Consider the following 12,715-nt stretch of genomic DNA (forward strand, 5'->3'; position numbering starts at 1 on the left):
CCAGTCTGAGGTCCTGAGCGCTCTGGAGCAGGTTTTCATCAAGGATCTCTCTGTACTTTGCTCCGTTCATCTTTCCCTCGATCCTGACTAGTCTCCCAGTCCCTGCCGCTGAAAAAACTCCCCACAGCATGATGCTGCCACCACCATGTTCACCGTAGGGATGGTGCCAGGTTTCCTCCAGACGTGACCCTTGGCATTCAGGTCAAAGAGTTCAATCTTGGTTTCATCAGACCAGAGAATCTTGTTTCTCATGGTCAGAGTCCTTTAGGTGCCTTTTGGCAAACTCCAAGCCGGGCTGTCATGTGCCTTTTACTGAGAAGTGGCTTCCGTCTGGCCACTACCATAAAGACCTAATGGGTGGAGCGCTGCAGAGATGGTTGTTCTTGTGGAAGGTTCTCCCATCTCCACAGAGGAACTCTGGAGCTCTGTCAGAGTGAACATCGGATTCTTGGTCACCTCCCTGACCAAGGCCCTTCTCCCTCGATTGCTCAGTTTGGCCGGGCGGCCAGCTCTAGGAAGAGTCTTGGTGGTTCCAAACTTCTTCCATTTAAGAATGATGGAGCCCACTGTGTTCTTGGGGGCTTTCAATGCTGCAGACATTTTTTGGTAACCTTCCTCAGATATGTGCCTCAACACAATCCTGTCTCGGAGCTCTACGGACAATTCCGTAGCTCAATTTTGAGTCTCATAGCAAAGGGTCTGAATACTTATGTAAATAAGGTATTTATGTTTTTTATTTTTAATAAATTAACAAACATTTATAAAAACCTGTTTTCACTTTGTCATTATGTGTAGATTGATGAATTTTTTTATTTATTCTGTAACGTAACAAAATGTGAAACAAGTGAAGGGGTCTGAACACTTTCCGAATGCACATCTCTGAGCGAGACACTGTGCCTAGTCCACCTACATGTCATGGAGATGTTGGCCTGTTGGTACTGCTGCTGTTGTTGGTGCTGGTCCATCTCTGGGTCCTCCTTCTCAGTCTGGGCTATGGGGGGCTGGGCTGGGGCAACGGGCTGGGGCTGGGGGGGTAACTGACTCTGCTGGGGGGATCTGAGGGCCTCTGCTGCCTGTAGGGCCTGCTGCTTTAGATTCCTCTTCTCCAACTCCTCTCGGACCAGCTGCCTCTGTTCTCTCTTCGTTTGGATCAGAGACACTCGGTCTTTGATGGCCTTGGCCATCGTCTTGTGGTCTCCCTCGCACACATAGCCAGACTCAACCTGTTGGGACAGGAGAAGGAACCACCATGACTAGTCAATCTGTTTTAACTAGCATCACGCATCACAAGATCTCTCTCAGTGATGAGCTTCTACACCTCTATCAAGCCACCTTTTTCAGTGATGTTGTGGTTTTGTTTTTAATCACATGATCAATTACTTAGCAAAAAATACATGTATCAATTAACCAACCAACCAACCAACCAACCGTACCATTTCCTGTGCCACATCTTCGGGGAAGTCCTTGTTGAGGTCGAAGGAGAACTCGATGGCTTCGTTGTCCTTGTACTTTCCCTTCAGCTTCTTGACGTCTTCTATCCTCAGCCACAGTTTGATAGCGATCATCTCCCCATCGTCCTCCTCGGCCAGCTCCACACGCACACCAGTCTCTTCCTGGAAGAACGCATGGCTCAGCAGGATCTTAATGACATATCTGTGGAAGAGGAGGAGGGATGGAGGAAGGGAAGGGGGGGAGGAGAGATGGGGAGAAAGGGGAAGAAGAAAAGGGAAGAGCGGGAGAGGGGTGGGGGGAAGAGAGGAGAGAAGGGATGAGATGGGGAGAAGAGAGAGGGGGAGAACAGAGAGAGAAGGGAAGAGAGAGGGGGAGATTGATGATAGAGTTTAGCGTTAACAAACAAGGTCAAAACAGGCTTTATTACATTCAATAAGTTCCGCATGGTGCATGATTAACCTATTAGCCTATTTAAAGAGGACATTACTCTGTGTACGGTGGCCTAAAGGACAGCCATAGAGCTTTGTGCTGACATACAGTAATATGGCTTTATATCTGATAATAACTATGTATATTTACAATCCATAAATGACATCCCATAATAAGTCTATGTATATTTACTATCCATGAATCAGACAATGGGCATTATTGAAGGCACAATGTTACCTCTAGGGACATCTTCTTATCATCAAGTGATCATGTGTTGCTCAGCTGGTAAGTGTGTGTAAGTGTCTTCGGATGAATGTGCATTATTATATTGATGTTTAATGCATGACTGAGTAGAATACATGTGCAGCACAGAGTGAGCCAGCTACAGCTAACATGGTAAACAACTACATCAGAAACTAGGGAGGAGAAGCAGCCAAGCAGGAGAGCCAAGGACAAACAAATGATCTCTCTCTCTCTCTGAATGCAGTGTTTACACCACCAGTACAGGGATGGATCATCAGGCCTCTCTGTAAATGTAACGTGGGCTGACTACGCATCAACAAGCCTAATCAAATCAAATCATTATGTTATCGTAAACAACAGGTGTAGACCAACAGTGAAATGGTTGCTAACGGGCTCTTCCCAACAATGCAGAGAGAAAAATAGACAAATTATATTAAAATAGTAACACGAGGAATAAATACACAATGAGTAACGTTAACTTGGCTATATACACGGGCTACCAGTACCTAGTCGATGTGCAGGGGTACAAGGTAATTGAGGTAGATATGTACATATAGGTAGGGATAAAGTTACTAGGCAACAGGATAGATAATAAACAGTAGCTGCAGCGTATGTGAGGATTCAAAAGAGTTAGTGCAAAGGGGCGTCAATGCAGACAACCAAATAGCTACCTGGACTAACTATTTAGCAGTCTTATAGCTTGGGTTTAGAAGCTGTTCAGGGTCCTGTTGGTTCCAGACTTGGTGCATCTGTAAAGCTTTGGGGATCTAAGGGCCCGTGCCAAATCTTTTCAGCCTTCTGAGGGGGAAGAGGCGTTGTCGTGCCTTCTTCACAACTGTATTGGCGTGTGGACCATGTTAATTCCTTAGCGATGTGGACACAGAGGGACTTGAAGCTCTCAACTCGCTCCACTACAGCCCCATCAATGTGGACAGGGCATGCTCGGCCCTCCGTTTCCTGTAGTCCATGATCAGCTCCTTTGTCTTGCTGACGTTGAGGGAAAAAGGTTGTTGTCCTGGCACCACAATGCCAGGTCACTGACCTCCTCCCTATAGGCTGTTTCATCATCGTTGGTGATCAGGCCTACCACCGTCGTGTCGTCGTCAAACGTAATGATGGTAGTGCGCGCCACAGTCGTGGGTGAACAGGGAGTACAGGAGGGGACTAAGCACGCACCCCGTGTTGAGGGTCAGCGTGGCGGATGTGTTGTTGCCTACCTTCACCACCTGGGGGCGGCCCATCAGGAAGTTCAGGATCCAGTTGCAGAGGGAGGTGTTCAGTCCTAATGTCCTGAGCTTAGTGATGTGCTTGGAGGGCACTATGGTGTTGAACGCTGAGCTGTAGTCAATGAACAACATTCTCACATAGGTGTTCCTCTTATCCAGGCGGGAGAGGGCAGTGTAGAGTGCAATAGAGATTGCATCATCTGTAGATCTGTTGGGGCAGTATGCAAATTGGAGTGGGTCCAGGGTGTCTGGGATGATGGCGTTGATGTGAGCCATGACCAGCCCTTCAAAGCATTTCATGGCTACAGATGGCTACAGGGCTGCCAAGTGCCTGGCCTGTCACAAAGAACAGGATAAGAGAATTCCATGTCTGTCACAGGTGGCTAAACACAATGCAGGCACCACTGGGTCCACACAGTGAATGCTCTAGTGCAGGGCTCTCCAACCCTGTTCCTGGACAGCTACCCTCCTTGTAGGTTTTATCTCCAACCCTGTTCCTGGACAGCTACCCTCCTTGTAGATTTTAACTCCAACCCTGTTCCTGGACAGCTACCCTCATTTACATTTACGTCATTTAGCAGACGCTCTTATCCAGAGCGACTTACAGTTAGTGAATACATATATATATATATTTATTTATTTATTTTTTATACTGGCCCCCCGTGGGAATCGAACCCACAACCCTGGCGTTGCAAACACCATGCTCTATCAACTGAGCTACATCCCTGCCGGCCATTCCCTCCCCTACCCTGGACGACGCTGGGCCAATTGTGCGCCGCCCATGAGTCTCCCGGTCACGGCCGGCTGCGACAGAGCCTGGATTCGAACCAGGATCTCTAGTGGCACAGTTAGCACTGCGATGCAGCGCCTTAGACCACTGCGCCACTCAGGGTTTTAACTCCAACCCTGTTCCTGGAGAGATACCCTCCTTTAGGTTTTAACTCCAACCCTGTTGTAACTAACCTGATTCAGCTTATCAACCAGCTAATTATAATCAGGTGTGCTAGATTAGGGTTGGAGCGAAAACCTACAGGATGGTCGCTCTCCAGGAACTGGGTTGGAGAGCCCTGCACTAGTGAGTAATTTAAGTAGCAAACATACTATTATTATTGATACCGACCGCACAGTTTAGTCAGCCTTTAAAAACCCTCAACCATGCATCATTAGTTTCAAGTACCAGGAGAATGACAAAGTGGGGAAAAACCCAAGGCTTTAGTTTAAATAGTAAACATACATACTATATTGTTGTTAGACCACATAGTTTAAGTCAGTCTTTTCATGCATTGTTCTGTCTAAAACCTCAACCATGCATCATTAAGTACCCAGAGAACGACAGGAGTGGGAAAAAATAAACAATGCTTGATTATACTTGGCTAGTGGCAATAACATCCTAGCCACACAAAAGCTTTATTGGACTTTTCTTTTCTCAAGCGTGTCGTTCGTTTTTTGCATGGTGTTGTATGACATTATGTCTATAATAGAAACACATTTACTTTTATTAGAATGACGATAAAAGATACAGAGACGAACCCTACAGAACCTTAATAGTTGGAGACAGCATAGATGTATTAATACAACTTGGGGCTTGGATACTAAAACCACATTTACACAATGTGGATTTGACGATCTCCCAGTGTTCATGCATTGTTAAACAGCTAGCACCAGAGAAAGAGAGCCAAGTCACCATCAGCCTTTCCACTGCTTCATCAGTGAAACATCATACAGGGGTTTCATCTCACAACAGATGACCAAATATTGATGCTTGCATTCCTCCCCCCCATTTCATATTTCAATGCACTAATGCAAAATTGTTGCCCTTGGTTCAGGACAGAACGACCTGCATAGTGCAAACACAATGCAGTATTGCAGAGTGATACATTGACTTGCGAAAGTATTCACCCCCCTTGGCATTTTTCCTATTTTGTTGCCTTACAAACTGGAATTAAAATGGATTTTGAGGGGGTTTGTATCATTTGATTTACACAACATGCCTACCACTTTGAAGATGCAAAATAAAAAAAATTGTGTAACAAACAATAAATAAGACAAAAAAACTGAAAACTTGAACGTGCATAAATATTTACCCCCCCAAAGTAAATATTTGTAGAGCCACCTATTGCAGCAATTACAGCTGCAAGTCTCTTGGGGTATGTCTCTATAAGCTTGGCACATCTAGCCACTGGGATTTTTGCCCATTCGTCAAGGCAAAACTGCTCCAGCTACTTCAAGTTGGATGGGTTCCGCTGGTGTACAGCAATCTTTAAGTCATACCACAGATTCTCAATTGGATTGAGGTCTGGGCTTTGACTAGGCCATTCCAAGACATTTAAATGTTTCCCCTTAAACCACTCGAGTTTCTTTAGCAGTATGCTGAACCTCCATCCCAGTCTCAAATCTCTGGAAGACTGAAACAGGTTTCCCTCAAGAATTGCGCTGTATTTAGCACCATCCATAATTCCTTCAATTCTGACCAGTTTCCCAGTCCCTGCCGATGAAAAACATCCCCACAGCATGATGCTGCCACCACTATGGTGTTCTCGGGGTGATGAGAGGTGTTCGGTTTGTGCCAGACATAGCGTTTTCCTTGATGGCCAAAAAGCTCAATTTTAGTCTCATCTGACCAGAGTACCTTCTTCCATATGTTTGGGGAGTCTCCCACATGCCTTTTGGCGAACACCAAACGTGTTTGCTTATTTTTTTCTTCAAGCAATGGCTTTTTTCTGGCCACTCTTCCGTAAAGCCCAGCTCTGTGGAGTGTACGGCTTAAAGTGGTCCTATGGACAGATACTCCAATCTCCGCTGTGGAGCTTTGCAGCTCCTTCAGGGTTATCTTTGGTCTCTTTGTTGCCTCTCTGATTAATGCCCTCCTTGCCTGGTCCGTGTATTTTGGTGGGCGGCCCTCTCTTGGCAGGTTTGTTGTGGTGCCATATTCTTTCCATTTTTGAATAATGAATTTAATGGTGCTCCGTGGGATGTTCAAAGTTTCTGATATTTTTTTATAACCCAACCATGATCTGTACTTCTCCACAACTTTATCCCTGACCTGTTTGGAGAGCTCCTTGGTCTTCATGGTGCCGCTTGCTTGGTGGTGCCCCTTGCTTAGTGGTGGTGTTGCACACTCAGAATAGGTGTATATATACTGAGATCATGTGACAGATCATGTGACACTTAAATAAAGTCCACCTGTGTGCAATCTAACTAATTATGTGACTTCTGAAGGTAATTGGTTGCACCAGATCTTATTTAGGGGCTTCATAGCAAAGGGGTGAATACATATCATACGCACGCACCCCTTTTCCGTTATTTATTTTTTAGAATTTTTGGAAACAAGTTATTCACTTCACCAATTTGGACTATTTTTTGTATGTCCATTACATTAAATCCAAATATAAATCCATTTAAATTACAGGTTGTAATGCAACAAAATAGGAAAAACGCCAAGGGGGATTAATACTTTTGCAAGGCACTGTATATTTATTTCTCAGTTGTGTGAGTGAGCAGTCTTTCCAGTAGTCACTCATTGACTTAATCATTCACTACTCAATTGGTTAATCAACAGTGAGGCCTCACTGAGTAAAGTTGACCTTCAAATGCAAATTTGTCAACTTTAAAAAGACACCCACTATACCTTTCAAATACTGAGATGTAGTAAAACGTGTAAAATATTTCATAAAAACTCATCAACAAAGCAAGTCTAACAATTGACATGTAGTTAAAAATTTAATAAAAACTTTACAAAAAAAGTGTCCTTCAAAACAAGTCAATTTGTACACCCTCTAGGCCAGTGGTTTTCAAAGTTTTTAAGCGGGGACCCCATTTTTTCCGCCAGAATTTCTGGAGACCCCATTATTTTCCCAAAAATGTTTTGCGACCCCACCCCACCCCAAATCTAATGACAACCTTAAAAATCAACAAATAACCTTCAATTCATTGCATTTTCATCTCTTTTCAAAATGAAAATAAACCAATAAATACATTTACTCAATTAAATTGTATCTTTCAAATTATCTTTCTCAAAAACGTTTGTATATTGTCCCATAAAATATTCTGTACTCTAATTTTTATTTATTTTTGCGACCCCACTGCAATGTCACGACCCCGACTTTGAAGAACACTGCATTAGGCTAAATCATCCATAAACTGACATGTAGTCAAGTCAACCATGAATGACATTCATATTTAACAGTGATGACTGGTGAGGGGTTTTGACAGACACAGGTAGTTGTCAGCTAGAGACAGTAATACAGGTTCAGTTCCTCTTGTTTTGGTTCAACAGGATCAGAGAGTGGAAAAGGACAACACTTTATCTCTGTCCACAAACTGTGGGAGATTTATGTGGTGATTCACAGTGGCAGTTTGTTTGTGTGTGTGTGTGCCTTGGTGCTGGGCCTGTTTGTGGGACTAAGTGGCAGGCTGACCAAGGCCTTCAGTCCACCCTCAGTCTCTGAACATTATGTGTGTGAATGACAGATGAAAGGACAAACAGCATGACAAGTTATGTGTGTTTGTGTACAGTATATATACACACACACACAGTAGCTCACCTCTCATCTTTGTTCTGGCGGATGCATCCCTCGATGATTTCCTTCACTTCTGGTATGGCTACCTTGTCAAAGCTGGCCGGCTTGACTCCCTGTGGGGGCAGAGACACAGGAGACTATTAAATCAATGTGCCAGCTGAAGCATGACGCCAACAGAGACCCCCACTTCAACTCATTATTGAGCAGGGGGGCGTCTAGTGGAAAGATCAAGCGACAGAGAGACAGAGATGGCGAAAGAGCGAGAGAGAGAGAGAGACAGATGGCGAGAGAGAGAGACAGAGAGACAGAGATGGCGAAAGAGCGAGAGACAGAGATGGCGAAAGAGCGAGAGAGAGAGACAGAGACAGAGATGGCGAAAGAGCGAGAGAGACAGAGATGGCGAAAGAGTGAGAGAGAGAGACAGAGAGACAGAGATGGCGAAAGAGTGAGAGAGAGAGACAGAGAGGGCGAAATAGTGAGAGAGAGCTTCTTCTACTTTCCCCAACACACAAGTGTTTATCTCAACCCTGCTACCACAAAAATACTTCCACCCTGCTACCATACAGCAGGTAAACGCAAGTATTTCCCCTGACTGTGCATCAAAACCAAATGTCTACCTGGCCCACCATTCCACCCTGGACGTGAACAGCCTTTACGACCAGGTCCACCTATACAAGGCAGCAGTGCCCACCTTCGCCCGGACCCTAAAGGATATCGCCCTCAACCGCAGACCCAACACCTCACACAGGAGCAACAGATCAACAGACACCCCACCCAGACCAGCGAGACACTCTCCCAGAACTGCGGGACCCCCCTTGGACCTACACATAGAGGACCCCCGCCGAGAGGACCTACATCCAAACCACAGCACCACCAGCCATATCCACACCCCCACCAAATGAACACCCCCCCCCCCCAAGTCAAACATCCCCACACCCCATTTAGGCCCCCTTAGATCAGACCTATGACCCTCCTATCCACCCCATGCCCTCCACTCCCGCAAAGAGGGCCTCAACATGAAAGTCACACATACGCCCAGGCTGTGAGCAGGCCAACAGGCCCAACCCCCACTCTTACACTAGCCCAAGCCAATGGCATGTACCAGATGCTCAGCAGGCTCTGCTCACAATTACTGGCCTGAGGCCAAACCACATGACCAACAACATTAGACACTTTATGGAACACAAAGCCTTCACTATCTCATCCTGGAATATCCAAGGCCTGAGGTCATCTGCCTTCGGCCTAAAGAGCAGGAACCTGGACTTCACCAAAGAAATCGGAAATACAGACATTGTCATCCTACAAGAAACATGGTATAGAGGAGACGGACCCACTGGTTGCCTTCTAGGTTACAGAGAGCTGGTAGTCCCATCCACCAAACTACCAGGTGTGAAACAGGGAAGGGACTCAGGGGGTATGCTAATTTGGTATAGAGCAGACCTAACTCACTCTATTAAATTAACAAAAACAGGAAAATTTTACATTTGGCTAGAAATTCAAACTCAACAGAGAAAAATGTCCTCCTGTGTGCTACCTATATCCCCCCACTAGAATCCCCATACTTTAATGAAGACAGCTTCTCCATCCTGGAGGGGGAAATCAATAATTTCAGACCCAGGGACATGTACTAGTCTGTGGCGAACTAAATGCCAGAACTGGAAAGGAACCCGACACCCTCAGCACACAGGGGGACAAACCCCTACCTGGAGGTGACAGCATTCCCTCCCCCATATGCCGCCCTAGGCACAACAACGACAACATAACCAACAAAAATGGGTCACAGCTCCTGCAGCTCTGTCGCACGCTGGGTATGTAAATAGTCAATGGTAGGCTTCGAGGGGACTCCTATGGTAGGTACACCTATAGCTCATCTCTTGGCAGTAGTACTGTAGACTACTTTATCACTGACCTCAACTCAACTCTCAGAGCGTTCACAGTCAGCCCACTGACACCCCTATCAGACCACAGCAAAATAAACAGTCTACTTGAACAGAGCAATACTCAATCATGAGGCATCAAAGCCAAAGGAACTGAATAATATTAAGAAATGTCGAAACCTACCAAAAAACAATTAGGCAACAACAAATTCAATCCCTTTTAGACAACTTCCTGGACAAAACGTTCCACTGTAATAGTGAAGGTGTAAACTTGGTAGTAGAAAACCTAAACAGTATATTTCACCTCTCAGCTTCCCTATCAAATCTAAAAATCTCTAACAGAAAACCGAAGAAAAGTAACAACAGTGACAAACGGTTTGATGGAGAATGCAAAAACCAAAGAAAGAAATTGAGAAACCTATCCAACTAAAAACATAGAGACCCAGAAAACCTGAGCCTACGCCTTCACTATGGTGAATCACTAAAACAATACAGAAATGCACTACGGAAAAAGAAGGAACAGCATGTCAGAAATCAGCTCAATGTAAGTGAAGAATCCATTGACTAACCACTTCTGGGAAAATACTAAACAAACAACAACACGAAGAGCTATCTATCCAAAACGGAGATGTATGGGTAAACCACTTCTCCAAACGTTTTGGCCGTATAACAAAGAACAAACAGTAAAAAATATATACATGATCAAATGCAAATCTCAGAATCAACTATTAAAGACTACCAGAACCCACTGGATTCTCCAATTACATTGAATGAACTACAGGACAAAATACAAACCCTCCAACCCAAAAAGGCCTGTGGTGTCGATGGTATCCTCAATGAAATGATAAATACTTGAATCAGTTATAGAACACATTGCCCTTTATGGTTGAGAGGTCTGGGGTCCGCTCACCAACCAAGAATTCACAAAATGGGACAAACACCAAATTGAGACTCTGCATGCAGAATTCTGAAAAATATCCTCAGTGTACAACAAAAAACACCAAATAATGCATGCAGAGCAGAATTAGGCCGATACCTGCTAATTATCAGAAAAGAGCCGTTAAATACTATAACCACTTAAAAGGAAGCGATTCCCAAACCTTCCATAACAAAGCCTTCACCTACAGAGAGATGAACTTGGAGAAGAGTCCCTTAAGCAAGCTGGTCCTGGAGCTCTGTTCACAAACACAAACAGACCCCACAGAGCCCCAGGACAACAACACAATTAGACCCAACCAAATCATGAGAAAACAGAAAGAGAATTACTTGACACATTGGAAAGAATTAACAAAAAAACAGAGCAAACTAGAATGCTATTTGGCCCTAAACAGAGAGTACACAGTGGTAGAATACCTGACCACTGTGACTGACCCAAACTTAAGGAAAGCTTTGACTATGTACAGACTCAGTGAGCATAGCCTTGCTATTGAGAAAGGCCGCCGTAGGCAGACCTGGCTCTCAAGGGAAGACAGGCTATGTGCACACTGCCCACAAAATGAGGTGGAAACTGAGCTGCACTTCCTAACCTCCTGTCAAATGTATGACCATATTAGAGACATATTTCCCTCAGATTACACAGATCCACAAAGAATTAGAAAACAAACCCAATTTTGATAACTCCCTTATCTACTCTGTGAAATACCACAGTGTGCAATCACTGCAGCAAGATTTGTGACCTGTTGCCACAAGAAAAGGGCAACCAGTGAAGAACAAACACCATTGTAAATACAACCCATATTTATGTTTATTTATTTTCCCATTTGTACTTTAACTATTTGCACATTGTTACAACACTGTATATAGACATAATATGACATTTGAAATGTCTTTATTCTTTTGGAACTTCTGAGTGTAATGTTTACTGTTAATATTTATTGTTTATTTTACTTTTGTTTATTATCTATTTCACTTGCTTTGGCAACGTTAAAATATGTTTCCCATGCCAATAAAGCCCCTTAAATTGAAATTGAATTGAGAGAGGCAGAGCGCAAGAGAGAGAGAGGCAGAGAGAGAGAGAGAGAGAGAGCGGCAGACAGAGAGAGAGAGAAAAGAGAAGGGGCCTCAGTTAAAAGACGACTTCAGATCCAGTCAGGTTTCAATTCTGGTAGAGTGTAGCAGTGTGTAATTTTCCTTACGACAGAGATCATAAAAGGGTGTGTGTTGTGTGTTTTGTGGGTCCCAGTGAGCTCTAAACAGCCAGGGTAGCCAGCAGTGTTGATTTAACTCAGTGAGTGTGTGGTGTGGCTGGCCTGAAGCTCTAGCTGAGACAGATGTTTAAGTCTGTCACTGGCTCAGCCCAATGTAGCCCAAGTCTGGCTCGAGACGCTTCAGTAAACCTGGGCCCCAAGCATAACGGGATCAACACAGAAACATACGTGGCAACACAACATGCGAGCCCCATTAGCCTACCATACAAATATGTAGATGGAAGCTGCATCTATGGAAAATAGATGACCAGCTAATTTGATCCAAATCAGGCCAAATAAATACTGTATTTCCACCATTCAGCATTTTATCAGATACACAATCTTTAAACAAAAGGTCCTCATCAGGGAGGACAAATAGTTCTGAAAGAGTGTCTTGAGGCGCATGACTTTGATAAAGTCCATATCAAGAGGATCCAGTTGTTGAGATGAATAAGTCCAGCCCAACATCAGGGCAGTGAGAACCCAAGGCAAGTCATCCTCCTGATACCAAGTTGATCCAGATAACCTGAACCCAAGGCAAGTCATCCTCCTGATACCAAGTTGATCCAGATAACCTGAACCCAAGGCAAGTCATCCTCCTGATACCAAGTTGATCCAGATAACCTGAACCCAAGGCAAGTCATCCTCCTGATACCAAGTTGATCCAGATAACCTGAACCCAAGACAAGTCATCCTCCTGATACCAAGTTGAACCAGATAACCTGAACCCAAGGCAAGTCATCCTCCTGATACCAAGTTGAACCAGATAACCTGAACCCAAG

At 44.4% G+C, this 12,715-nt stretch overlaps 1 protein-coding gene across 1 annotated transcript in view; it reads right to left on the minus strand.

Annotated features, from left to right (window-relative positions):
• The window catches only part of LOC311120731 (serine/threonine-protein kinase WNK1-like), a gene marked incomplete at its 5' end in the record, with an annotated part of 84,040 nt that overhangs the window by 49,962 nt on the left and 21,363 nt on the right, over nucleotides 1-12,715 (minus strand). The window contains 3 exons of the mRNA XM_084195309.1: nucleotides 911-1,223; nucleotides 1,434-1,653; nucleotides 7,895-7,983. Of these exons, the coding sequence (XP_084051435.1) occupies nucleotides 911-1,223; nucleotides 1,434-1,653; nucleotides 7,895-7,983 (622 nt within the window). The remainder of the gene's footprint in view (nucleotides 1-910; nucleotides 1,224-1,433; nucleotides 1,654-7,894; nucleotides 7,984-12,715) is intronic.

Source organism: Coregonus lavaretus (genome assembly GCF_964263955.1).
Source record: "Coregonus lavaretus genome assembly, contig: HAP1_SCAFFOLD_717, whole genome shotgun sequence".
NCBI lineage: Eukaryota > Metazoa > Chordata > Actinopteri > Salmoniformes > Salmonidae > Coregonus > Coregonus lavaretus.